The sequence below is a fragment of the Drosophila grimshawi genome, unplaced genomic scaffold (genome assembly GCF_018153295.1).
Source record: "Drosophila grimshawi isolate 15287-2541.00 unplaced genomic scaffold, ASM1815329v1 contig_848, whole genome shotgun sequence".
NCBI lineage: Eukaryota > Metazoa > Arthropoda > Insecta > Diptera > Drosophilidae > Drosophila > Drosophila grimshawi.
This window is the reverse complement of record NW_025063692.1, coordinates 6,007,501-6,034,961: the sequence shown is the minus strand read 5'-3', so window position 1 is coordinate 6,034,961 and position 27,461 is coordinate 6,007,501. Positions and strand designations below refer to the sequence as shown.

General features: G+C 37.3%; 1 protein-coding gene across 2 annotated transcripts; it reads right to left on the bottom strand.

Moving 5' to 3' along the window:
• Positions 1 to 1,352: 1,352 nt before the first annotated feature.
• Positions 1,353 to 26,560, bottom strand: LOC6566332 (tyrosine-protein phosphatase corkscrew). Of its 2 annotated transcripts, XM_032738767.2 has the most exons (10): positions 26,496 to 26,560; positions 25,172 to 25,359; positions 24,975 to 25,101; positions 6,477 to 6,639; positions 4,878 to 5,057; positions 4,695 to 4,812; positions 3,686 to 4,617; positions 3,529 to 3,619; positions 3,114 to 3,303; positions 1,353 to 2,766 (listed from the first exon to the last, which is right to left on the bottom strand). In XM_032738767.2, exons 1-10 carry the CDS (start codon positions 26,507 to 26,509, stop codon positions 2,187 to 2,189), a joined length of 2,583 nt encoding a protein of 860 aa, XP_032594658.1. In that variant the 5' UTR covers positions 26,510 to 26,560; the 3' UTR covers positions 1,353 to 2,186. The 2 variants fall into 2 exon arrangements, with proteins under 2 accessions (XP_032594658.1, XP_001992104.1); XM_001992068.3 differs by lacking the exons at positions 24,975 to 25,101; positions 25,172 to 25,359; positions 26,496 to 26,560 and adding an exon at positions 12,904 to 14,545 and having other exon boundaries at positions 1,353 to 2,216; positions 2,297 to 2,766.
• Positions 26,561 to 27,461: the final 901 nt, after the last annotated feature.

The window sequence follows — 27,461 nt, the reverse complement described above, 5'->3', positions numbered from 1 at the left end:
TTTGTTTTTGTTTTTGTTTTTTTTTCTGTTTGTTTTCCTTTTTTTCTTGCTTGCTTTGTTTGGTCGTTTGCAAAATCAATAACAATTTTAAAGCACAATCAAAATAAAAGCTAATTTAAATTACAAATTTTTGTTTGATGTAAAATAGATTACTCAAAATGTTTGCTCTGTATGTGTGTGTGTGTGTGTGTGTGTGTAAGTCAAAAATCGCAAAATGTCAAATGTTTTACAAAAATCAAACAGTTTGAATTTGACTTGTGCATGTATATGTACATATTTGTAAACGTATGTGTGCTTGTGTGTGTGTGTGTGTGTGTGTGTATGTGTGACATGCTTAAATGGTGCTTTCAAAAGTTTTTCTCATACTTTGCACATTTTTTTAATACAAAAATAATGCACACACATTAGTAAACTTAGATTATAAAGTACATTAAAAAAAAAAAAACATTATGAATTTACAAATATAGTTATTAATAATATAATCGTAATAATAATAGTAATAATAATAATAATAATAATTATAATTGTAATGCCTAAGTTGATTATCATTTAAAATGTAACACAATAAATTTGATAAGTTATATTCGTACGGTCCGTAATTAAAAATTAAAGCAAAATACATTATTCAATCCAAAAGAGAGAGAGAGAGAAACAATATACAGAATACAGTTAAACAGTTATACGGTTAAACAGTTAAACAATTTAACAGCTATACAGTTAAACAGCTATAGTTAAGGGTTCTTTTTTTCAGTTAAGAGACAGCATTGAATAAAAACCAAAAAAAAAAAAAAACACTTCACAAAACGAGAAATTGAGTGCGAGAAACGGTTATATTTTTGTTTTTTTGAAAGGGGTGTAGGCCACAAAGGCTGGGAATCAAACGAGTTAGAATAGTATTCCTGTTGTTGTTGTTGTTGTTGTTAACAATAAACGTTGCCGACGCAACCACTCTTTGCACATTAAATCATTAACTTAAACCTATTTATTTTGTTTTTGTTTTTGTTTTGTTTTTTGTTATTGTTTTGTTTTTTTGTTTTTTGTTTTTTTGTTTTTAAGATATATGTGTATATATATTTTTGTAATATTTTTATACAAGGCAAATTCTTGATAAAACTTGTTAATATTAATAACTTGTAAGTTATTTCTTCTGTTTCTGCTTCTTCTTCGATTACACATTTTCCTCCTCTTACATTTCTTTGCTGGCATTCTTCAATTCAATTTAAACTCTTTCTTATGCGCTTGCCGCTATTCCGTTCACTTTATTTTTTATCGCTTTATGCTTATTTACTCTGTTCGGTTCTTCATCTTCTTCTTCTTTTTCTGCTTCTTCTTCTTCTGATTCTTCTACTTGTTTTCTGTTTTGTTTCGTCGTATGCTTATTTGTCCTGTTTCTGTTTTCTGTTCTCTCCGATCTGTTCTATTCTCATTCTGTTCTCATTCTCATTCTCATTCTGTTCCGTTTGACGCTGTTATTTAAATCACAATCAACGCTTATTATTTTTTTTTGTTTTTTGTTTTTTTGTTTTTCGTTTTTGTTTATCAACACTTACAACACTAAAACAATATGCTGGTATTATGTATATATATATGTGTATGTATAATATTATAGATCATAGATCAAATATATATTATAGATCATTTTCAAATCTGGTGCTGCTGCAGCCCATTTACAAATTACAAATTGTTGTTTTTCATCTTGCTTAACAACTAACATACAAACATGGCTTGGGGGTTGCTTTATTTTGCGGGGAGCGGGGAGCGGGGGCGGGGGCGGGGGCGTGGATGTGGGTGGGCAAAATGGGGGCGAGTTGCAAAAAAACAAAAAAAACACAAAAAAAAATTAATTCGACACAACAAACATAAATAGATTATGACGAACAATTAAACATGAAACAAATTCTCGTTGCGCGCTTCGTAGAAAAAGGGGTTAGAAAGTGCGTGAGTTTGGAGAGTGTGTGTATGTGTGTGGGGGTGTGCGTGTGTGGATGTGGATGTGTGTTGGTGTTGGTGTGTATATATGTGTTTTTAGAAACTCATTTGTCATGCTTTGCGCGGTGGCATCGGCGGCGGCGGCAGCGCAGGCGCAGCAGCAGCAACAACGTAGGCAGCAACATGTTGCTGCGATGGCTGCTGCTGATGTTGCTTTTGCTGTTGCTGCTGTTGCTGTTGCTGCCTCAGACTCATGTTCATGTCTTTGGGAATGTTTTTGTATTTGGCTGAAAGATGATGGGACTGGTCAGCAATTTGAGTAAACCAATCGGCCGGCTCAAGACCTGCTGCTGCTGTTTCTGCTTACCTGCTGCTGCTGCTGCAACAGCTGCTGCTGTTGCTGCCCCAGCTCCCCCTGATGCCAGCGAATCGCTGTAAAAATTTGATTTACGCATTTGGACGCCGTTGCTTAAAATGTTGCCATTGCCATTTGAATTGCTGCAGTGATTGTTGCTACTGCTGCTGCTGCCGCTGCTGTTGCTGCTGCCGTTGTTGCTGCTATTGTTGCTATTGCTATTACTGTTGCTGTTGTTGCTGCTGTTATTATTGTTGCTGGCACCCAGCAAGGGTGGCAATGGTGGCTGCAACTTTGAGGCATGCTTGTTGCCAGCAATTGTTGTTGCGGCCAATGGTTCCGCCGCTATTGTTGCTGTCGCTGCTGCTGCTGCTGATGATGATGATGATGTTGCTGCTGACTTAATCGATACTAAACTTAGATTAGAAATTGTTGGTGGTAGTGGAGATCTTTGTGAATCATTGCCGATTTCGCCAGTGTACCTAAAATGCAAACAAATTATGCTTATTAATATTAAATATATTTGCTCAAGTTCAGCTTAAGGTGCCACTAAGCAGTGCCAAGCAGTGTAAGTAAATCAATCGAGACGCACAGCAAGCAGTGCCAAGCAGTGTAATAAGCACACTCAAAATAATAATTCGTTTAGTCAACAATTAAACACTAAAGTTTTATATTCACTGCAAATTTGAGCATTTTTTGTTGCTTCTGCAAACTCCGCAAATGCCAATTAAGTTGAAGTGAAGTTAAAACTTGAGCAACTTGACTAAATCAATCAAAATCGAATTAGTTTGCTGGTTTGCGGGATTGTGGGATTGCTGGTGCTACTCACTTGATGTTGGTGTATTCGCGTCCAACTTGAAGGCTCTGCTCCTCGGCCCGCTTGCGAGCTATCAGCGTCTGTATATAATGCTGTACCGCATAATATACGAACTTGTACTGCGCCTCCGTCTGCACCATGCCCGAACGCTGTGAACGCACCATCTGAATTGTTCGCTGTATATCGATTTCAGTGTCCAAACCTAATTGGCATAAGTATTTACGTGGTAAGTATTTTAAATATCTAAATAAATATATAGTGGGAAGAAAGAACAGCAACACAGCAGATCGAGAGAGAGAGATTCTCAGATTGTGTGTTGAGCGTCTGTTATAATTCTCAAGTGAATGTTATATGCTCTCTCTCTCTCTCTCTCTCCCTCTCTTTCTCTGTCTCCCTCTCGTTGTAGTAACTAGACTTTTATGCTTACCATTGCGCACTATCTGATCGAGTATCATGTCGATCACAATAAATGTGCCCGTGCGTCCAATGCCCGCCGAGCAGTGCACACAAATCGGACCCTTGACGAAGAGAATCGATAGGTTAGAATGGGAGGTTGATTGGTTGGTCGGGCTGGTTGGACTTACCGGTTTCTCGCCAGCCTGGGAGAGGCTGCTCTGCTTGGTGTTGACATCCTGCAGGAAGTTGAGCACACAGCCAGGATCGGCGGGAACGCCATGATCTGGCCACACTTGGAAATGATAGTGATAGATGCGACGCTCGGGCTTATCGCGCCACGAGAACAAAAACTCACGCAACGTATAATCGTTGGTGGAGTTCTCCTTGATGCACTGCACCTTCGCATAGCCAAACTGTTTGCACTGGCCCTCATCGGGCCAGTAGCGTTCGCACTTGGACTTGCCGCGCTCGATCTCCTTGGTGGTCATGACAATGACCCGTGTATTCTCCTGCCAGATCATGTTCCAGAAATCGTTCTTCGTATTGGCCAGACAGCCTTGCGTCGCAATATATGTTTTGAAGAGGCCACTCTCGCTGCTAAGCAGCGAACCCGTCGAATGTCCACCCCACGACGAGAAGGATGTCGATCCCGTCGAATGCGTTGCCGATGGAGGCGGCGAGGATGTGGCATCGCCGCAGTGTTTCTTCAGCAGGACAGCGAGACAACCGTTGAGCGATGAGCCCGTTGTTGACGAAATGCTTGGCGTACTCGCTCCGCTGAGACCCGATGTCGATGTGCACAACGATTCACTGCGTCTGTGCTTGCCCAGCGTATCCGATTTGCGATTGCAGGTGGCGCAATTTGTGGGCAACGTTGCCGATTTGACAGCACACTGGACACACGTCTTGTTCAACAGCTGACAGTTGGTGCAGTTGCGCTGTGTCTGGGCGGCGGTACACGCCGGACACGATTGCACCGAAGCACTATTGAGGCTCTCCGAGGAGCTGGTCATGTTGTAGAGATCGCCATCGGTGGGTAAACGAATGTAATTGGCATTTATATACTCGGCGCCCGGTGTACTCCTATCCACATCCTGCAGCTTGACCCGAGTGTGATCGTCTAATCATCATTTCAAATGCCCAATTAGCATCAATTTCATATTTGCTGCATTGCATTGAAGATCAATATTTACTTACATGGCAATATATTGCGGTATCGATTCTTCGATTTGTTCTCCTCCTTGTAGCCCTCGAGGCGCGAGAATGTGTCTCGGCTGTCCTGTTGCAACGATTCAAATTCCTCCCAGAAGCCGCCCTACAATCGACCAATGTTATTTATTGTTTTTTCAATGTTCTCAATAAGTCAATAACAAGACTCACCTTGACCAGCTGCTCGACGCGTGCATTGATGCCAGCTGCAATGATGCGGGTCGCATTGAAGGGCTGGCGCAGATGCACCACTGTGCCGCATGTCTCCACCATCGGATGGCGTTTATAGTGCTCGATCAGTTCCGATAGAGTTGCAAACGATTCACCACCGCCAACGTCGTATTTTGTATCCTGTTCAAAGTTATGAATTCAAATCGATTAGTTTGCGCTGCACTCTCAAAGCAAGCAGTTCATTCTCAATGTTAACTAACTGTTAGCAAATCTGATCTCTGTTATCGCTGAATTCGTGTTCTTCTTCTTTTATAGACATCCTTTTTTCTATATACTTAGGAAAACTCGACTTTCGTAAGCAATCTGTGCTTAACTTATGTTCTCCACAAGTTTGGCATACCCTGTCATCAGCTAAGTGAACTGCTGGGCAGTCGCTGCTGGTAGCTTTAACCGCAATAGCAGCGAAATTGAATTGAAAAACGCTACACAATTAGCTAATAAAAGTGCAAACGTGACCGCAATGTCGAATTGAGAATTGAAAAAAAAAAAACTTATAATAATAATGCTCAACCGGTCATGTAAATCGCAATATTCTACAACAACAAAAATGGCGTCAAACAATAATAACAACAACAACAACAAAAAGAACCAGAGCACTACCAACGACACCAGCTAGCACAGCAACAGCAAATTTGTATGGGGATTTACAGTAGTTAGTGCACAACAATATATTACCGTTTGGAAATATATGGGATTGTCATGTTTGGATGTAACAAACAAAACAAAAAAAATTAACTGCAAAATTCCCGTGTCAATATTAGTTTCTGAAATGCTTACAATTACTGCTGATTTGTGTAAAATACACACAAAAATAGAATGAAATGAATATGAGCTAGAAATAATTTGCAAACCTACGCCAGAGAACGGTATGCAAGCGCATTGAAAACTGTAGAAAATTCGGGTATAGACGTAGTAGTGGTAAAATTGGACTTTTCCCTCAATTAAATTGGTACTTTTTCCTTTTTTAAACAGAGACACGTGTTTAAGATTATACATATATAATTGTGTAGTTAATTATATTTATGTAAGAAAAATAAATACAAATCTCAACGCAAAGAGGTGCTGGCCCAGCAAGCAGTGCAGAGCAGTGCAGCCAACAGGCGCAAGAGTTTGGTAAGCAGTGTATGAGTATATTACGCATACGCCACCAGAACAAACGAATCAAGAAATCGCTACAGATGACAATAATCACATATTATGTACGAGGCACATGTTATGTGAAACTACTAGCCAGACGGATGACTAGGCAAATATATATATATATATATAAATATATGTATATATATATATATGTATAATATATATAACTAACTCAAGGTCAAACGATGAGGAACTTTACGGCCAGTCAGTCAGTCAGTTAGTCGTTGGCATTACTTGTCTTGGCTGTTGACATTGTTGCTGTTGCTGTTGTTGTTGCAGTTGTTGTTGTTGTTGTTCTATTAGCTATTAGTGCTGCTGACAAGTTGTGTTGTCGAGCAGTGAATCGATTTGCATTTGCATTTAGTATTATTGGGTGGCATTTGAGCTTTCAGCACTTACCTGCCATCTAATCATGACATGCGTCACTTTGTCCTCTGTACGCACGGAGAGGACAAAATCACCTGGTTTACTTTGAGATTCACGGACAAGAAACGAACCATTCTTGCCACGCTCCAGTATCAATTTTTCAGCTTCTTTGCCAGAAAGGTTGCCGTGAAACCATCTGCAAAATACACAAAAAACACAAACAAAAATGAAACAAATGTTTTACTTGACTATAATATTATTATTATTATTGGACTTTAAGTTTATAGAAATATATTTAATAGTTACGCGTGGGTTTCTTGAGTTTAAGCGGCTGTTCTGAGTGAACGGTTTGAACTGAAAACTGAAATCTGAAAACTGGACTCCTGACTCTGCTCTCCGTATTGCTGTCTCTCTGGCAGAATGTTGTTGTTGTTATTATTTTTCTTTATTTATTATGTGTTGTGCTGGGTTGTGTTTATTTTCTTGCTACGTGCGCGCTTGAAATGCAACTATGAACTGCACACACAGCTATTTGCCAGGCATGTGAGAAGCGCTAAGCGCTAAGCGACAACAACAAAACTAAAAACGATGCCGACAACGACGACGACGACGACGACGACGTCGATGACGAGTAGGAAATCCAAATAAAAATACAAACACACACGAGTCGTGTGCGAGTGCGAAAAACGAAAACGAAAATGAAAACGAACACAAATCGACATCGAAATTGAGTTGCATTGCACCACCATCGCACCACATCATCGCATCGGTTCAAATACGCGCGTGTACACTCAGAAAAAAAAACTGGCATAGAATCCCAGAACGAATTTTGTATTTGCAATTTGTTCTTGACTCATTATTGATAGATGATTTTAATTGAAATGCTTCAATTCAATGTAGACCTTATGAGTAATGAGCTTATGCATTGATTGCACTGTTTGAGTACTTCAAAAAACATTCTTTTTTTTCAAATTAAAATGAATTTCCGTTCTTAGTTTTGCTGAGTGTACGAGTGCACACACACAAAAAAAAAAAACAGTAAAGAAAACAGACAACTGCAAGGCAAACAACAGCAACAAAAACAACAAGTGCAAGTTGCTGTTGCTGTTGCCTTAAGCTGAGCATATAAGGCATTATCGCAGTCGCCTGTGATGGCCAGACAGGCCAGTTGACATAAAGCACTATACATATATATACATACATATACATATATATATACATGTATACATATATGTGCAATAGTTTGACACAGATAGGAAAAGTCATCAAAATAGTTGGCAGTCAATCAGTTGATTTCTGTTTTGTTGATCTGCTCAAAAACAGCTTAAAATCAATTACCAAAGCACTGCTTACCATGCCGTGCAAGCAGTGCGAAACGCTTTTCTCAAATGCAAAAGTTGAACAACAATTTTCATATTTAAAGTAGATATAAAACTAGTTCATAGCAAATAATTTCGCACACAGATTAGAGGGTATCTGTACCTATTTTTCTAGAATAGCCTTATTTGTTTGTCAGCAGTTGTTGTTGTTGTTTTTATGCTGAGACGCGTTTGGATTTTGTTTTCGTCTTTGAAAATGTTTGGCAAATAGCGTTGAGCTCATTTGCATAAATAACACTAACTTAAAAAACTTGCTTTGAATTCGGAATTCGAACACAAATACCCAGAAAGAACCCAATTAAGTTTCAGTTTCAGTTGGGTGGTTGACTGACTAATAAAAATGGGTGGAGCTTCAGGTAGATAGATACGATTGATAGATAGATAGAAGTCAACGTCATCTAGACGGTTTAGCACTTAGTTGAGTTCGTCGGCATCTCCGAAATATGTATGTATTAAGTAATGCTCGTAAATCGGGGCAGACGAGCGACATTCAAAACCCAACATACAAAACAATCGAAAAGCCAGTTTCAATTTAAAGTTGTTGTTTGTTCATTTTTTTTTTTTGGGTTCATAGTTATCATAAAATACGACGAAAGACTTAGGAGACAAAACACATGCTCCCCACTCCCCCATTCTCAATGAACGATTTATCTTCCGCATGTAAAAGTATGCGAGTGCTATTTATAGATATAGTTAGACACTTGACTTTACAATCGTTGCAATGCACACTTCAACTACAATTACATATTCAAGGTGGTCCGGACGGAATAGTTATGCTACAAATGATAAGAGTTTCGTCATGTTTATGTCGACGATGTGCTATTTTTAGCACCCGACCGGAAATGGCATTGAATCGCATCGAGTTGTCGATAGTTCGATAGTTCCAATCGATATCGATAAGTGCAGAATAGTGAATTGATTGCTTTTGTGCGCACTTTCAAGTGGATTAGAACAACTTGCCCATTTCAATTGTTATCAATAATTTGAAGCGCTTTTCAAGCACTTAAGACAAATATAAATCACCAGATTGAAGCTATAAATTATAGTTAAAATGCGAATTCAATTTGCAAACCGGTTTCGATCAAAATGCAAATTCAATTTGATGGTGTCGCAGCAGCCAGCTTACTGTCGGCCACAGTCTCCGCTCGAAATTGAGTAAATGCAACTCTGATGCTTCAATAACTTTACTTTTACTGTACTTTTTATATTCGATTTGCATATTTTCGTACATATTTTGTAGCTGCGCATTCTTTTATCTTCTTTCTGCTTCTTCTTCTTTTATTTTATTATTATGTTTTTTGTTTTGTTTTGCTCTGTGATTCAACACAATCGAGTTGGCTTTTTGGACAACAGTCAACAGACCAATTAGCACCTTTCTTAGTGTCGCACAAAATGTATAAGCACGTCTACCTACCCCCCCCCCACCCCCCACTCATCCCTCTCACTTCAATTACCTTTGCCACATTTTTACCGTGTCCCCTTTTCAACTGACGAACCGGCATTAACTGTTCAATCTGAGCAACAATTACTTTTCACTTTAATAAAGGAATTGTTTTCTTTACTCAGCGTTACATCAATGCCTTGTATACCCTGTAAAATATGGGGTGTTCTGTTTAAGGCCGTTTGATTCGTTAGGATTTAAAGTCAAGCATTGATATTGCTTAAAAATGAGCTTTGTGCACAAATTGAAAATAGTTTCCATATGCGACAGAGTGAAAAACAAATGACTTGCAGAGGCGACAGAGGGGGACAAGATAGGGCATCCCAAGGTCGATCATTGTGGGGTTAAGCACGCTTGCTTATTACAGTTACAGTTACGCACAGGAAGCAGGCGAGTATCTCTTTCTCTTTCTATATATAAATATATATATATATATATATATGTGTGAACCTGTTGGCCATTCATGAATACGAAGTCGTTGCCAAAAAGGTCAACAAACAGCGCAGCTCAGCTCAGCTCATATAATTATGTATATATGTAGATCGCGTATTGTATATTGTATATTGTATATTGTATAAATTAGTATTTGTCACAAGTTGAGCATTTTGTGTGCCAACGCACCTGCAAAGCAAACGAGCAGCGAAGCGAATTAAGAACCGAAAGCTGACAATCTGGAGGCTGGACATACATACATATATATATACATACATATATACATACATACATATATACATACATACATATATACATACATACATATATATACAAACTTACAGGAACCTGGAGAAAAAGTGCTGAAACTGAGATTTTTATCCCTTCGTTTTGCTATTCAAATTGGATCATTCTTCAATATCGAAATTTCTAAATCACAAAATACTCATTGCAAGCAAGTACAAAATTTGATTTAAGCTGATTTCGTTTTAATTGAAGATGACACGCATAAATGAAGAATTTTGTGCAATTGCCTAGAATTTTTGAAACTGCTCGAATTTTAAGTACAAAAGTCGAAGATTTTCTATTTGATCTGGTTGATGTTAATGCCCATTGCAAATAAACTGCAGTTGTTAAATATATTTTTAAATAAGACACAGCCACAAATAGGTTACAAAAACATCTCAAAAGATTTCCATTCTCAAAACTGAACCGCATACACAGAGCATATATGAGTCACATATAAATAAGCACATTACATTTTTTTTGTTTTTTTTTACATTCACATTAATTTGATTATCAAAATCATTGAACAAGCTAAAACAAAAATGCTGCTTTTGATTTATTTTTCTCTATCTTTTTTGTAAACGCTTTCAAACGGATATATGCGAAAAGAAAATAAAACCATTAAAAAAAAAAACAATATTTAAAAAATGAGTTAGCTAACAAAATGGAAAACAATTTGCATTTGACAGCCTGCACTTGAAGCTGTCAAGGCAATCGAGAAGGGGAGAATTGAGGGGTGCACTTTGACTTTGTGGCGAAGAGGGGGGTGCGGGGGTGGAAGGGGGGATGATGTGATGAAGGGGATGCTGATAATTGTTACGCAGCAATTTAAACGGTAAACTGCGAAATGAGCTAAACAGCGAGTAAATTAAAACTGAACAAATACGGAAATAATAATAAAACAAAAAAAGAACTTGATAGTTGATAATATTACAAAATCCTCGAATCCCTTCTGGATAGATTTTACAATTTTTAATTTATAAAACTAAGCTAAACTAGAAAATTATAACTGATTTAAAGCGAGATAAATAACTGCAAGCTAGGCAAATATAAAATTCTTCAATTAGAATTGTTAAAGCTAAAAATCTAACAATTGGAATCAGAAGGGAAAGCAAGATTAGAAAAATATTCAACGATCTAACGAATGTGAGCTAATAGTGTCCACAGTGATAATATTAAATGGAAAAGAAGCTTAGAATTTGGGTTATGAATGCCATAAATACTTAATGCTATTACAAATATTATTATGCTTTAATCTATCAAATGCAAAAAAGTTTCCATATTTGCTCTCGAAAACACAAACAAACACACACACTGAGAGACTATCAACAAAGGCACACACACGTGTGTGTGATAATAGTGTAAACAGAGACAACACAAAGAATCGAAAGAATGGGCAAACAAGGCAGATAACAGTGAGACAGAAGATAGAAGACAGCAGACTGAAGACTGAAGACTGAAGACAGAAGAGTTTGCATAGAAGGCAGATCTAAATCATCGCCAGATACGAGCCTGCTATATAGATACAAATACATACGCATTAACAGATATAGATACAGATAGAAATTCCCGGTAAGTGAGATTTTATCTGATTTATACAGCTTTCAAAGCTCGCTTATGTGTTAAGCCATTTAGCCATTTAGCGTAGATTATTTCATTAGAACTCTGTCCGCAGCCTCTAAATGCAAAGATCAATAAATAGGCCAGACGAACAGTAATTGCAAAAGTGACAAATACCCTGTACAAACGAAAATAATAGAAATCTAGAATTGTATACCCTGTAGTTAAGTACCGTGAAGCATTTTAGCTTAATAGTTGTGTGTTCAAAGATTAGCAAGAATACGTTAAGATATTTGTTATTTAATTAAAAAACAAGAAGAAGAAGCTGCAGACTCGAGTATACCCTGTAATTTGGTACTGCATAATTGAGAGATGGCTTGCTAAAAGCTTGGTAAGGATACTTAAGTAAACACAATATATATATACGTATATATATATATATATATATGTATATAAATATTGAAAGCTGTTCGCTCAGATCATAAATCTAAACAAGAAAGCGCAAAATCAATGAAAAATTGATGTGCAGGCGTTCGTTTACCCATATTTATAACTAGACAAACAGTGTGTGCGGTGTTTGTCATATATATTCATATACACATATATATCTAGATATATCTATATATATATATATATATGTATATATGAATATGTATTTATTAGAATGTCACTAGGCCCACTCAGTTTGATGTTGTTGTTCTTGTTGTTGTTGACGCTTAAATATTTACCCATTTGCGTGGCAATTTTAGGCACATGACAATTTGTTGTTGCTTTCGCGAATGTTGTTGTCGTTTTTGCTCTGTGATGAGCTTATTAGTTTGTTGTTAATGCCAACCAAAAACAACAAAAACAACAGCAACAGCAACACCAATAAACATTGAGGCAATAGTTTAATTTGTGGCGTGCACGCGCCTCTAAAAAAAAAGTGACAATAAATAATAATTAAGAGCGTACATGACTAGCTAATACCCTGGGACCCATTAATTCCATTACTTTAGCGTTTTCTTTTTTTTTTTTTTGCACCCAAATACAACATTTTGTAGATCATTAAGCTGACATAAATCGGAGCAGGGCGGGGTGGCTGTTGGGGGTTCTTTTCTGTTCTGTTCTTTTCTGTTCTGGTCTGTTCGTCATTTGCTGTCATTTCATGTAAATCAAATTTACATTTTTGCTAGTCAATAATTTTTAAGTGTTCGCGCAGGGTATAATAAAAGGTCGCACACAAAAAACAAAAAATAGAAAAAAAAGCAGGTGTTAATTACGAGCGCGTTTTAAAACGCCTGCGATTTTAACTGCTTTGATTTTTGTTGCTGTTGCTGTTGTTGTTGTTGCTGTTGCTGTTGTTGCTGTTGTTGCGACTTACGTGTAGCCGTGGAGTTGCACACGCATGGTTGCAAGGTGCGCCAGTGTGCCGCTGGAGCCGCCAAAGGAGCTTGGCGCAAAACTGGGCGGCGATGCCGTCCACGATGTGGGCGTGGCCGGATACGAGGAATTGTGACCATCGCTGCAGCTGCCGCTGCTGTTGCCGCTGTACCTGTTGCTGCCGTTGTAGCTGCTGCAGTTGCTGACACGCGGCGTGGCAAGCAGTGGAACGGGCAGATGCAGTGATTCCGTTGAGGAACTGCTCGATGAGCCACCAGGAATGGGCCGTGTCGACGACCGACGTCTATTTGCACGACTGTGTTGCCTGTTGTAGTTGTTGTTGTTGTTGTTGTTGTGTGCAACGCCGCGTATGATTGATGCCAGCTCATCGTTGCTCATGCAATTCTTGCACTCGGCTGTTGTTCCCTTTGTCTTTTGACTCTTGGTCAACTTGCTCTTTGAATCTCTTCTGCCCGCTGATGTTGTTGTTGCTGGTGTTGTTGTTGTTGTGTTCGTTGTTGTTGTTGTTCGGCCATTGCCGTAATGCGCTTGAATTGCGCGCTCGTATTCAAAATTGCGCTCCTTATTATAAACATTATTATTATTATTGTTATTATTATTATTGTTGTTGTTGCTGTTGTTGTTAATATCATTCGTGTTGTTGCTGTTGTTGTTGTTGTTGTTGTTGTTGTAGACCTGCTTCTCCTGCAGCTTGTGGTTGACAACATGTCCCAGCGAACTGGACAATTTCTCCAGGCACTTGTTGAATAACATTTTGTTTGCTTTTCTTTTTAGCACGTTTTTTCTCAGTATTAGTAACTACTGCACTTTTTTTCACACACACAACACTTGTGTTTAAATAGGCAATAACAAAAACAAAAAAGTATCAATAAATAAATATATGGAAAACGAAAGACAAACAAATTACGCAAAAGTTACACTGGCGAAAAAACGATGTTATTGATTTTACTTGTTGGTGTTGGTGTTGCTGTTGTTGCGCTTGTGTTATTACACAACTTACAACAAGAATGAGAACTTGTTGCTTTTTATTTTGTATAAATAATAATAGTCTTGCGTATGCTTGAAAATGTTTTTCATTTGTTTGTATTTATTGGATAAATTTCTTGAAAGCCGACAGAAATCTCTTCTCTTTGGCTACCGTTGATTTCGTTGTTGTTGTTATTGTTGCTGCTTTCGTTGTTGCTGTTGTTGTTTTTGTTGATGCTGCCAATTTTGAGGCTGTTGCTGCTGCTGCCTCGTCAAGTCGCGTTTGTGCCGCAATCAAATGCTCAAATACAAATGCGGCCGAAGGCATAATAATTTATCGCGTAAATAATATCAATATATATATATATATATAAGTCTGTTTTACTATATATATCGTTCTCCTTCAGTTTTGTTAACTTTTAAAATTCAGTTTAAATCGCCCACGCACTAATTTCAACTGCTTGCACTGCTTTGTTGAGTTTGATTAGAACTGCTTTGTTCATTTGTCGCCTATAGCTTGTGTTGTTACGCCGCTGAACCGCAACGCGAGAATGAAGCTCCAGCAGCCAAGTGTGAACCTTTTAGCTCAAGTCTCTGCTCCGAATGCTTCGTGTGCGCCTTGTCGATCTTCGTCGGCGCTGCTCGTGTCGTCGTCGTCGCCGTGAGTTGCTTGCTGTTGTTGTTCTTAACTTGCGTGTTTGTTGCTCTTTTCTTGCTTGTTGTTATTCTTGCTTGTTGTTATTCTTGCTTGCTGTTGTTTTTGTTGTTGTTCGTGCCGCTTGCGCTCTGCCGCTGTGTTCTAAGCGCTCAGATCGTGTGCTCGTGAATGAATGAATGCTGGCTGACTGCGTGCGACGCTTTTTGTATGAAATGCACAGAAATGCGACGGAACCGAGTCTGGATCAGATTGGGGACTCGAGTACTTAAACTCAAACTCAAACTCGAATTCGAGCTCGTCTTAATCTTGGTCATAATATGTCAAAGGCGTACAAAACATACAACGCAGGCGCAATTTTTGTTTTCTTTATTTTATTTAATTTTCTTTTCTTTATTTGTTTATTTTTGTGGGGGCGTCGCCGTCATTCAGTTTGCGTATCTTTTGTTTTTCTTTTGCCTCAGCCGCTTGCACTGCTTGTGCAAGTTCAGCAAACAGTAAAGTTGTCAAAAAAAAAAACATAGGTTCACTAAACTTAACGCACAAATTAAATAAACTGTGACTTGTGCAATTTATTTAATGTGTTTTATTTTATGTTCTTTTAGCACAAGCTTGACAATTATATAAATAAATAAAGGAACTATAAATGTGCATATTGCCTTGATTGTAGTTCATCTAGTTCATTTAGTTCGTTAACTCGTTCGTGCTGAAAGTGCGTTTGCCACAAAGCTTTCCAAAGCACATTCTTTGATATTACGCTTTGGCTGCATTTCACAGCTGTTAAATTCTTTTGCACTTTCGAGCAAGAACCGTTTGAAAGCTCATCATTCTCATCAAATAAGCCATCTGGCTGCACTTATACGTTCTGGGGTCGAGAAAGGAGACGAGGCCGGAGCGGAGCGGGGCGGGTTGGGCCGGGTGACTAATTTAAGTGCTAACATATGCGACAATTTTTCAACTGTAATGTATTTAGTTGAGCAGCTATTTGAATGCTACGCATTCGAATTGACAGCATGAATCAGAATCCCAATTCGCCTTTATATGCTTCTGTGTGTGTCTGTGTGTGTGTGTGTGTGTGTGCCTGTGTATATATATGGTCATAATGTTGATGGTATATATGGCAGCAGCAGTCGTGTAACAGCGTCGGCGCCAGTATTGCCTACCACCGGAAATGAAACTGAAACCGAATAACAACAATGCTGGCAATTTTTGTGTGTTGCGTCTTTGGGAATTTTGTTGTTCTCAGAGAGCAAGAGAGAGCGAGCGTGTCAGAGTGGTTGCGAGGGATAAGGTGTGAGCGAAAGAGAGACGACTCTTCTATGGCGCAGGCGCAGACGTCAGAGTCGGCAGAACGTGCCGCGCATATTTGGCAAGCAAATTTTGTGTTTTTTTTTGGCTTTCTTGCTTGCGCTCATGATCTTATGACGATGGACAGTGGTTCGAGAGCGTTGAACACTGAACCAAATTCGATTATTAAGGGAAACGAGCAATAAGAATATAATGCAAATTACTGTGCAAATGAAAATTAATTATAAGTTCTCAGGCGGGAATAATCTTAAATTGAGGCAATTTATTCTCGAGGGAAAACAAACTTAAATCAAATTGTTGTCTTCACTCAGGACTTAAGTTGTTTATTGAAGACCACAGAATTTACACATATTATTTGCTATGGTGGATCTCAAAGCTTACAAATTATTTTCGTAATCGTTTCGTTGCGCTTTTCAACCACTGTGCGCAGGCAGTTGCGATTCGAATTGGGCGGTTTACACTGTGGGGGTTGTTTGTCGATGACAAACCAAGCCCCTCATCGTCGCCACCCGAATCATCATAATCATCATCATCATCGTCGTCGTCGTCATCATGATCATCGTCGTCATCATGATCATCAACTTCAACATCATCGAATTTCGTTGGAAGAACGTCAAGCGAGAATGTTTCAAAGTCGTAAACAAAAACCAATCACATTAATCAGCTTCAAAAATGTGTAATAAAATCCAAAACAAAAAACACAAAAACACTCAACTTACAATTTACAAAAGTTGAAGAAAATGAGTTTAGCCAGTCTAAATGTCTAAACGACAAACATGACTGTGCCTTTTGCGTTATCTCATTTAAGTTATGGCTAACATTACCCGATGAACCCGATATACCCCGTTTATGTACAAAGTCTAAGCTTATTCAAATCAGATTTAGTAAGAAAATTTGTCTTTTTTTCATCACGTTGATGATGGAATTTCCGCTTTACGTGGTATCAAAAATGCAGTCAGATCCGTGTATGACTAAGTCAAATGCCTGAACTTTAGCCTTTTTTACAGGGTATATATGCCTGTACTGTGACTGTACTTCGCTGGTGACTTATCGCTCGTCGGTAAGTTGAGTCACAAATCCTAACAATTATGCCTTGATTCATAATATTTACAAAAAATCTATGCTAATAACTAAAAGCGCGCTAAACGACTTTCTTGATTTACGATGCACTGCTTTCCGCTCACTAAACAGGAGCAAGCAGGAGAAAGCAGTTCACCAATTTCAGCTTCACTTCGAGCTTTAACTGGTAGTTAAATTTGATCTGTTTTGACCTTGAACATGTTTGTTACCGGCCTGTTAAATAGCGGTTAACAACCCACAGGCCCAACCATAGGCCCAGTCTCATTTTCGGTTCCAGTCCCGCTGCTCAGTGCCAAGTCCCAGTAAAAGTTGAGAGACTCCAGAGTCGTGTCGTTCATAGATAAATACACAGACAAAAAAAAGCATACCAAAAACCAAATTGCGAATAATATTTATGAAAAATTTGAAATTAAGAATTGTAAACAAAAATCGCAAATCAGGAATGTATCACGATTGTTCATTCTAGGCGAGATCATATTTAAGAATATATATTCTAGAATAGGCGAGACTGTTCTTAAGAATATGTATTCTAGTTTTCAAATTTTTGCAACTCGATTTACTTTCGATCAGGGTATGATGAAACCGGAACCGGAATCGGAACCGCTGCTTTATCGATTGAAATTGAGAAGCGGAACCGAAAATCAACGAACTATAGTAAGTATATATATATATATATATAGTACCACAAGTGTCGGGAATACCCAAGATAATTCGGAACTAATTGCTAACTTTTAGCGGAAACATTTTACACTTTAAATAACCGGAATCGAAATTCTTTGAATTAGGAATATATTTGTGCATTTGGCAGTTTTTTGCTCAGTGTATATACGATCAGTTGTACTTTGGAATTTGGGGATCTGGTGTTCTGGGGATCGGGGTCTGGGATTGAGATTGAGATTGGGCAACCCGAATGCGTCGCATAGCTTCGCGCCTCGCATATTGAATGCCGCCATTTGCGCACGCAACTCGAAAATGTTATTAAACAATAAATTATGTTTATTTTTTGTACGGTTCATTTTACTATTGTTGCTATTGTTGTTGTCGTCCGTCGTGCCCAAATGCGATCGTGGAGCTTTATACACATCATTATCAATAAAACTCGATGTTGTTTTTATGGTTAGCAACAATATTTTGTGGCAAGCGAAGGTCAATGCATTTATAGAACTTTATAATATAAATATTGAAAAGCAGAAGAATAAAGATCTAAAAATTTATTGTAATGCAAAAAATATTCATTACAACACTCAGAAAAATAATTATTCAAGTTTTCTTGTTTTTAGAAATAGTTTTTAAGTACACGAAAAGCAATTTCCCTAAATTAGAAATACTTTTTTCTCATTGCTAGAGTTCTGTGTATACATTTAAAAAGAAAAAACCCCGGGAAGGAAAATCCCAGATTTTTTTAAATATACTTTCTGTATAATAAGGTGAGTTACCCTCTAAGTGAAGCAGTTAGATTTTTTAAATGAGTTTTTAAAGTTCTAGTTCTTAATGTGTGTTCTTTAATCTTTGCGTCGTTTTAGTTTAATTTGAAAATGGATTAAAGAACTTGACTACATCAAACTGATGCAAAAATCATACTTCAAGTGATTCAAGTTCTGGCTATATGTATATAAAGCGCTAGTTCTTCATTTAAGAACTAAATTCTTAACGCTGATTCAGTTTAATTTAATATAATATAATTAATAATTATCAATAAATATTATAATTTAAGAATATGTCTTAAGAACTGAATTTCTTTAAATGAGATCAATTTGCAGTCAACAACAATCTTAAAAAATGTTACAGCAAAAAGTTCAAAATAAAATTTCTTTGGCGGTCAGAACTATGAGTTTTGACCTTGGCCTTTTGCCTGTTTATATAGTATATAGTAAATATATATATATATCATATAGTAAGTCAAAGCTTTATCTTTGGACTGACACGTTTTGCTCGAAACGTTTTTAGGCAAGTTAGTTGAGAATATAATTTAGCAGGCTAGTTTCAAGCGGTGTCTCTCGATAGTTAATTTTGAATTATGGGCCTTACTCCGTGAAAAGGGTGTTATGGATGACAGCACGTTAGATAAATAGACGGATTTTTTTTGGTTTTACGTGCGCAAATCGCAAAATGGCAAAATGGCTGACAAAGTGAATGTAAACCAGGTCAAAATGCTGGTTCCAGTTAGACGCAATTGAAAAGTAAGTGACTTTCTCTAACTAACTTACTTCCGTGTTGGCAAATACAAATATAAATGAATACCAATATATACATATATATATCTATATATATACATATATTATAAATATTATATTATATGTGAAGGACAACCTTTCGCCATAATGATCGTGCACGTTTTTCCGTTTCGAGTTCGTGTCGAGGGATTTACCTGAATCAATAATCATGCGGTTGACTCTACCCCCAACCAATCCCCCCTCTAACCGACTGCTCGTCTGTCCGACTGTCCGTTTGTCCGTCTGTCCGTCTTTGTCCATTTGCGGTTAGCTGCACGTTCGTGCCGAACGCTTTTAATCGTGTCGGCGAGCCATTTAGGATACAATTTATACACGTCTCTATCTATATACATATATACATGCAGATATATATAGATATATGTAGATATATTTAGATATATATATATATATATATATTTAGATATATATATATAAGATATATATAGCGTAGTACAATAAGACTCATGTGTAGACAAGCATCTAACTGTTTAGGTTTCGTGAGCACGCATTCGATTTCGCATTTAGCACTGAGCGGGGAAGCACAGCTAATTGTTCAATCATTTTGTTATCGATAACAGCATTAGTTAAGTGGCATTTTCATTTGACAATCACTTCAATTGCGATTAATTTCCTTAACGTTCTAGCGTCATATTCCAATGTAAGTAGCAGTCAAATATAATTAACCGAAGAACTGATGAAATGTTCAAGTGCCTGTCAAGTGATTGTTAATTTTGACAAGCACATATCAAAAACAAAACACGCTCTACAAATTGTTCAAGCCTATATTTTAATCGACGATAAACAGCTTTGAAAGGCATATAAAAAGATGAACGACAGGTCACAGACAGGTAGAGAAATGTGTCTGACTTTAAGCACAACAAAAAAGTGGATAAACTCAGTGTTATTCACAATTTCAGAGTTGAAATTAAGTTACTAATCGATCAACATAGTACTCTGTACTTGATCACATACAAATGGAAGGTCATTTCAAAAATAACAAAATAAACACAAATGTCACGTTACCTAAACAGCAGTTAATCAGTTAATCAGTCGTGTCAATCACGATAGATCCGAGATCTGAGCAAAACAGAACATTTATTCATTTCTGCTTGCATAAGAGAAGACTGACTTTGGGCGGGGGAACTACTTTTAGGAATGAGACTATAACGATAACAACAACAAAAACAACAACCACATTTCAGTAGATCAAACAATCTGATCAGGTGATCAAAGTTTGATCAACAGTTGCTGTTGAATATTATCGTCTTATCGCAGAATGCGAACAGTTAAATGGGCCAAATAAATATTGATGATAAAATTTCAACGGTGGCTGATCAGGATGTCAGAGTGCTTAAGCTGATGTCTCTGCCGTGTGTGTGTGTGGGGTGTGGGGTGTGTGTGGGGTGTGTGTGGGGTGTGTGGGGTGTGTGTGTGGTGTCTGTGGTGTATGTGACTGACGACACGCACCACCAATACAATTCTATAGTATATGAGCAATTAATGTCGCAGCTACAGATACAGATTCCCATAACCAGATACCAAACAGGCGGACAAACATGACAAAGTAGTTACACTCAGCAAATTTATATACTTATCTGAATTTAGGCCATATGTTACATGAAAACCGGACGTTAAACCGAAAACGGAGCCGCAACTTTACCGGAAGCGCAATTAAAAAAAAAAAACAGTTACAGGTTCCTTTTAGTTCCAAAACACAATTAATTTTGATAGAAGTACAAGTTGAAGAACTGTTACCAAAAGTAATAGAAAAGGCATGTCTCCATAACATAACCATACACTTTAAATGAATTTTATTTATTTTAAATTTCCTTTTTTTGTTTTAGTAACATAAGAATTGGAATTAAAAACTTTGATCTTAAAATATTGAAGATTAGAAATGAGAACAGACACACTTAACTTTTAAAAACAAATATAAAATATAAGTGGATTGCAAGAATAAAGGGCATCATTTCTTTAAGTGTATATAGTCACGATTACGGCTTTGGCTGCTTCAGAGAAGCTGCCAACGTGCACGGCATAATTTATAAAGCATTTGTAGGCTTGTCTTAATGACAAAAAATTGAAAACATTTAACAATTCAAGCACTTCCAAACGAAGGCGTACTGTAAATAGACGTGGGCGGGGTGAGGAGGGTAGGGGAAGGGGAAGGGGAAGGTGGCTACAGAGAAGGGTAGGGATTACAGGTGTTTACTGTACGCGACCCATTATCCAACGTCACGCAAAACAACAAGTTGAAAGTTTAATTGATTATTTGTTAGATTTATGGTCGGCTCAAGTGATTCAAGTGGTTCGAAATTCTAGTATATATATATATATATATAGTATATATGTTTATAGCAGTGCACGGTATATATACTTAGAGTCGGCAGGCGACTGGAGAAGAACAAAGTAATGCAATTAACAATTCAAAGTTCACAATTATCGCTTTTAATTGCAACTATTAAAATGCGACGCATAACAATCAATTACAAATTCAGTTCAGTCCGCTCAAAGGTTGAACAAAGGCAGTGGCAAGGAGCGGTGCAACGGCAGGGGGAGCAAGCAAGGGGCGGGGACCGTGTCTCCAAGGACCATTTAGCAATTTAGCAAAGAAACTGCAAAAAAAATATGCAACTTGAAGCCATTTCAAATGAGCAAAAGGGGAGGAATGAAAGAATGAACAGACAGCAGGAAGCATTTCCGCTATATATGTATATCTATATACATATATAGTCTTGATCAACAAAGAGAACTTAAAGAGTTCAAATTTGAAAGGTAAGTTTTCGTTTACCATAGGCATATCAAGTAGAATTTGAATTCCGATTGTAATTAAAGTCATCATTGTGAAATATAAATATCTTTCCATGCGTCTTAGAAAAGACTTGAAACTTGGGCACAGGGTAACTGCTAGTCGAGCCCTCCTGACTGACATTGTTGTTACAGTTCATATAATTGCCAGGGATTTTAATTGCCATGTATATTTTACATTTTTTGCTAGTATGCATGCATATTCTCAATTATTAGTTATGAAAGTGTAAATGAAATGAGTAGTGTGTGTGATCACGAATCAGCAATTAGGCAAAGATCGCAATTTACCTGGCGATATTACTAATCAAGGGCTCAAAGCAACCTAAGAACTACGAACTAAAAACTGAGCTGAAGGCTGACGTTCAACATCTAATTTGAGCGTATTACAAAATTCGCACGTCACAAACAAAAGTGACAAATCCGACAAATCTGACGAAAGTGGGGAGTACAAATCAAAATCAAAATCACAATCAAAATCAAGAAATTACATAAACAGACGCATGAAAGTGCAAATATAAATAGGTTGTAAGTGCGTACGCAGGAATTATAAGTAACGATATATAAATAAACCGCAATCGAGAACAAAACGGATCGGCTAATTCGACCCACAGAACGTCACTGGACTGATCTCGACTGGGTGTGTGTGGATAAAAGCACAAGGGTTATCCACAATTAATGGGCCCAGGGCAGGAGGGAGACTGAGACACACACATACAGAGAGAGAGAGAGAGAGAGAGAGAGAGAAACACTTAACACAGTTAAAAAGCGCGATTTTGCAGTTAATTTTTTGGTTTGGGTGTATTTTTAAGTGCATCCCAAAACAAAATTAGCCAGCAAAGAGACAGACAAATAAAAAGAGAGAGAGAGAAAGAGAGGCGGTTGGTGGGAGTGGCACAAAAGGTGGCTGACCGTTAGGATGCGGAAAACGCAACAACAAAAACAACAACGACTAATTGAAAGCGCATTAAACACTTGAACAAAAGAGCAGAGAGAAAGAGAGATAGAGAGAGAGACGGAGAGAGAAGGGAGAAATGTGTGTGGGGGAAGGAGCGAGCACGCTTTGCTAATTGCATGGCAGATCCATTGTAATAAAATCTTTGACAGTCAAACAAAAAATGTTAATAAACCATAAATATTAAAAAACCAACAACAAAAAAAAACGATATAAATAAATATACTTTGTGTGGGCTGCAAATGAGCAAGAAAAATGGCAACAATAACAACAACAACAACAAAAACAATGCAATGCATTTATGGGCAATATCTAGTGGGTGTATATACACACACACATATATATCTGTTTGTTAATAAATTTTACTGCGTTGAATTATACACAATAAATTTGATTGAAACGCAATGTAGAAAAAAAGTAAGTAAGAATGCTGTAGTCGAGAAGCGAGCTCGACTGCAATATACCCTGCACCCAGCTGCTAAAAATATACTAGTTTTATTGTCAAATTTGCCTTTATACATTTTGCACACTCAAATTTAAGTGTCGCACGTATTTCACTGTCCAGCTCAATAAGGACTTTTACCAAAGATATGTGCCAAAGCAGGACTCTAGGCTATCTTAAGCCATGGACTTGTAATTTTCATTGAAAAACAATGTTACCGTATTAACAAATAAATATTTAGCATTTTAGACATGATTTTAAATTTAAAATGTATTATTTATTGTAATCGCAACTAATTTAATGTCCAGGTGTGTATGTTATCTTACAAGTAGCTTAACATCGCACGCCTTTCTTCAGCCATGTTAACGCGCTGTTAACGCAGCAGACAGCATGTCTTTTGGCTTTTATCTTTTGTCTCTCTCCCTCTCTCTCTCTCTCTCCCTCGATCGTCGATAGTGTGTTCGTTTGTTTATTTGTGTTTGTTTATTTGCGTAATGTGCAACGACAATTGGCAAAGTGTTTATTTATTTTGAGATGCATTTCGAACACAATTTAAATATCTTGGGTTTATCAAAGACTTTTCTTTTGATGGTACAAGTTTTATATATGCGGTATATTTACACATAGTTTATATCTTAAGTTTGATTTAACATCAACAATTTAATTATTGTTGTCAGCAAAGTTTGTTTTTTGCTTAAGTTGCATTTTAGAATAGAAAACAAAAGTTGCGAAAGTTCCATCGGCAAACAGAAGTTGAAATATTCTTTTCAAACTAGTACAAAATAGTTGGAACAGTAGTATTTTTGGGGATTTGCTGAACCATTTCATTGCAAAATTTATTTATTAAGAAATATTTCGTTTTTTAAAGAATTTGCAATTTTTAATACAATAAAAGCGCATTGACTATTAACTTAAAAATTAGTCTTGGCCAGCAAATGATTCATATTTGTATGGAATCAAAAATATGAGCTGAGAAGATAACATACAGATAACATAACATAGCACAAGTATGTGTGTGTGTGAGTGTGTGTATGTGTGTGTGAAATGACTCCAACGCAAAATATGTAAACACTCTAGCACGAAAAGTGTATTTTTAAATAGGTCAATAAATCATTAGCGTGCAAAAGCATAGATATGCATAGAACGCACAGCGGCACACACAAATGCCAATCTAATGAGCACGCATGTATGTATGTATGTGTGTATGTATGTGTGTGTGTGTGTGTGTGTGTGTGTTGTGCATATGGTGTATGATGGTATGTATTGTATGTAGACAGCATGGCGACAGCTGCGACCGTATATTGATAACATAACATTAGCAGCTGTTGCAAGCCGAGCGACAAATGCAAAAAATAATAATAATAACATAAATGCCCAAATGTTTTCTAGCAGAAGATGTGCAACAATCGTCATAGATGAAGTCCGATTAGTCCGATTTAATCAAAGTCGGAGCATCAATTGCATATTCTTAGAATTAATAAGTTTATATCTAATGAAATAAAAATTAACTGAATTTGAATAGGATGTCAGCTGAATCGATATAGCAGTGATAACAAAAGATAACAGAGCTGCAGAGCTGCTGTTACTGTTACTCGCACTGTTAGTGTTAAATGTTAGTTGGACTCACCTTTCCGTTGTGGGCTCGGCACAAATGAGCGCCTGTTTCAGCTCAATGGCCTGGCCATTCTTCTCCTTCAGCTCCCCGTTCTCACTGTAGTACTGAACCAGTTCCGGCAACGTTGCGAACTTCTCACCTGCAAGCGATTTTAAAGTGCCACTGTTATCATAACATAATGGGCAATGTTACGAGATTGTTCTGCTTACCGCCATAAAGATCGAAGAAATCGCCATTGTTTTGGATTTTAATGTGGGTGACCTCGTTGCCGCGGCGCACAGAAAGGGTGAATGCACCGGGATTTGAGGATGAGAGGCGCGCCAAATATGAACCGTCGTAGCCTTGTTCCTGTAGCAATTTTTCAGCTTCGATGCCCGATATCGTTGGGTGGAACCATCTGCAAATAAACAGATATACATATACATAATATACACACACATATATATATATATATATATACACATATGTACAAGTGCGAGTGTATGTGTGCGTAGAGGGTGTAGCGTGTGCGAGTGTGTGTCTGTATGTGTGTGCAGATATAGTATTGCTAAAGTTGGGTTCGCCGCGTGTCGTGTTTTTTGTGCGCACAAAATAAAAATAAAAAAAAATGAGAAAACTAATAAAATCACTCTGAGCAATGATTATAGTAGTTAAGAAGTTATCAAGACAAATGTGTCCAACATTTCCAAGCGAATTTCATACAAATATCGTGACACGAATATTAGCAACATTCAACTTCAATTCGCAATGTCGTTTTTTCTTCTACTTTTTTTAAACCTTACAAAAAAGTCCACAACAAAAAGATGTAAAAATGTACGATTAAATATTTTTGTATTTTTTTTTTGCAGTGATCACTGAAATTTTTGGCTGCGCGATGATCGTCGTGCTGAGGGATGGATAATCGCTGGCGCCTTGAGCGCATCTCTAATACAATACACACATGCACACATACATACATACGTACGTACGTATGTACGCAAATGTACATGTAAATGTATGTAGATAATATGTATGTAAGGTAAACCCGCACGAAACGCACACAGCAGCAAACAACGCCTCTGACAGCCCCCCTTCCCCCACCCAAAAACCAAGCTTTTTGTTGTCCGCCATCCCCCTCGTCCTCGGCCATGCCGTGACAGAATCTACATCAGCAGCAGCATTAACAGCTGTAGTTCGTAGCACAAGCAATAATACATTGAATGGGTTATGGTGGGGAGGGGTAGGGTGTGGGGGGAGCTGCTGTTGCTGTTGCTGCTGCTGCTGTGGGACCGGGGGCAATTTACTTTTGAACACTTTGTTGCACTTTTTATCTCAATGTTGTTTCATTTTTCGTTTCGTTTTTAAAATTTTTTTTTTGACTTTTGTATATACTTATACATATGTAAATAGGCCCAGAGTTGTATCTATGTGTGCGAGTGTGCATAGGTATGTGTTGCGTGTGTGTGTGCTGGTACATATGTGTGTTGGCAGTGTGCGTGCGTGTGTGTGTGTATGTGTGTGTGTGTACATTGTCGTTTTTCCTATTGAATTTACCTTCGCGATGACATGTTCTTATTAAACGCGCACTTAAAAAATAAATAAATGTAACACTGAACGAAAAAAAAAAAATTAATTATATATGTGTATGCTTTTGTTTAAACTTATTTTTACTGTTTTGGATACAAAAAAAAAAAAACTATGGATAGGCAAGGCTAGTTGTCGTAGTGATGGGAGCGATCGAGCACGACTGCTACCGATACCAATCAACCAGCTATCGATGTTAGCATCCGCATGCCATTCGAATGCAATATGCAAAAGACGTGTGGACACACTGGCCAAACCGAAACCGACCATATGACACAAACAATTAATTTGTGTGCTCAAATTAAATATATTTTTATTATTATATACTACACATATATATATATATGGCACTTTTCCATCTAAAGTAAGGAATTTTATGTTTATTTCTGCTGAGCACTCTTTCAACATGAGGCGGCTGGTCGATAATAATTGCTGTAACCGTCTCTGCACAAGAAAAATGTGCTCGATTTGTGTACTCGTCTCCAATTGGAATCCGACTGAGATAAACAAAACTCGGCATTGTTTTTTTTGTTGGCTTTTGTAATTTTTATTTTTTATTTAAGCAATTTAAAAGTTTTTCCCTTTTTGTATATATCGAGCATTGCAATTGCATGTATACATATATATTTAGGTATCTATATATGTAAATGTGTTCTTTTTTGTGTCGTTTTTCATTTGGGGGTTTGGTTTTTGTTTTTGTTTTGTTTTTTTTTTACTAATTTATTAAATATATATAATTTCCATACTTTCGATTTTAACATGGACATATCAATTAAATTTACAAATACATTTGGTTGATTTGTGTGTTTAATTAAAAAAAAAAAGAGTTTACCATTTTGGAATTTTGCATTTTAGTAAATATTTTCTTCTTTTCAATGTTATTATATTTATTATATTTTACTATAAAGCGCGTCATATATATATATATATATATAT

Bases quoted from the DNA above. Each gene is read 5' to 3' on its own strand.
- LOC6566332 (XM_001992068.3), bottom strand. From the start codon at position 13,676: ATGTTATTCAACAAGTGCCTGGAGAAATTGTCCAGTTCGCTGGGACAT. The intron at 5,058-6,476 runs GTAAGTGCTGAA...AACTTTGAACAG, and splicing joins ATGTCATGATTAGATGGCAG to GATACAAAATACGACGTTGG. The intron at 2,217-2,296 runs GTAAGCAGAAAC...ATCATCTTTCAG, and splicing joins TGTTGCAGCAGCAGCAGCAG to CCAAATACAAAAACATTCCC.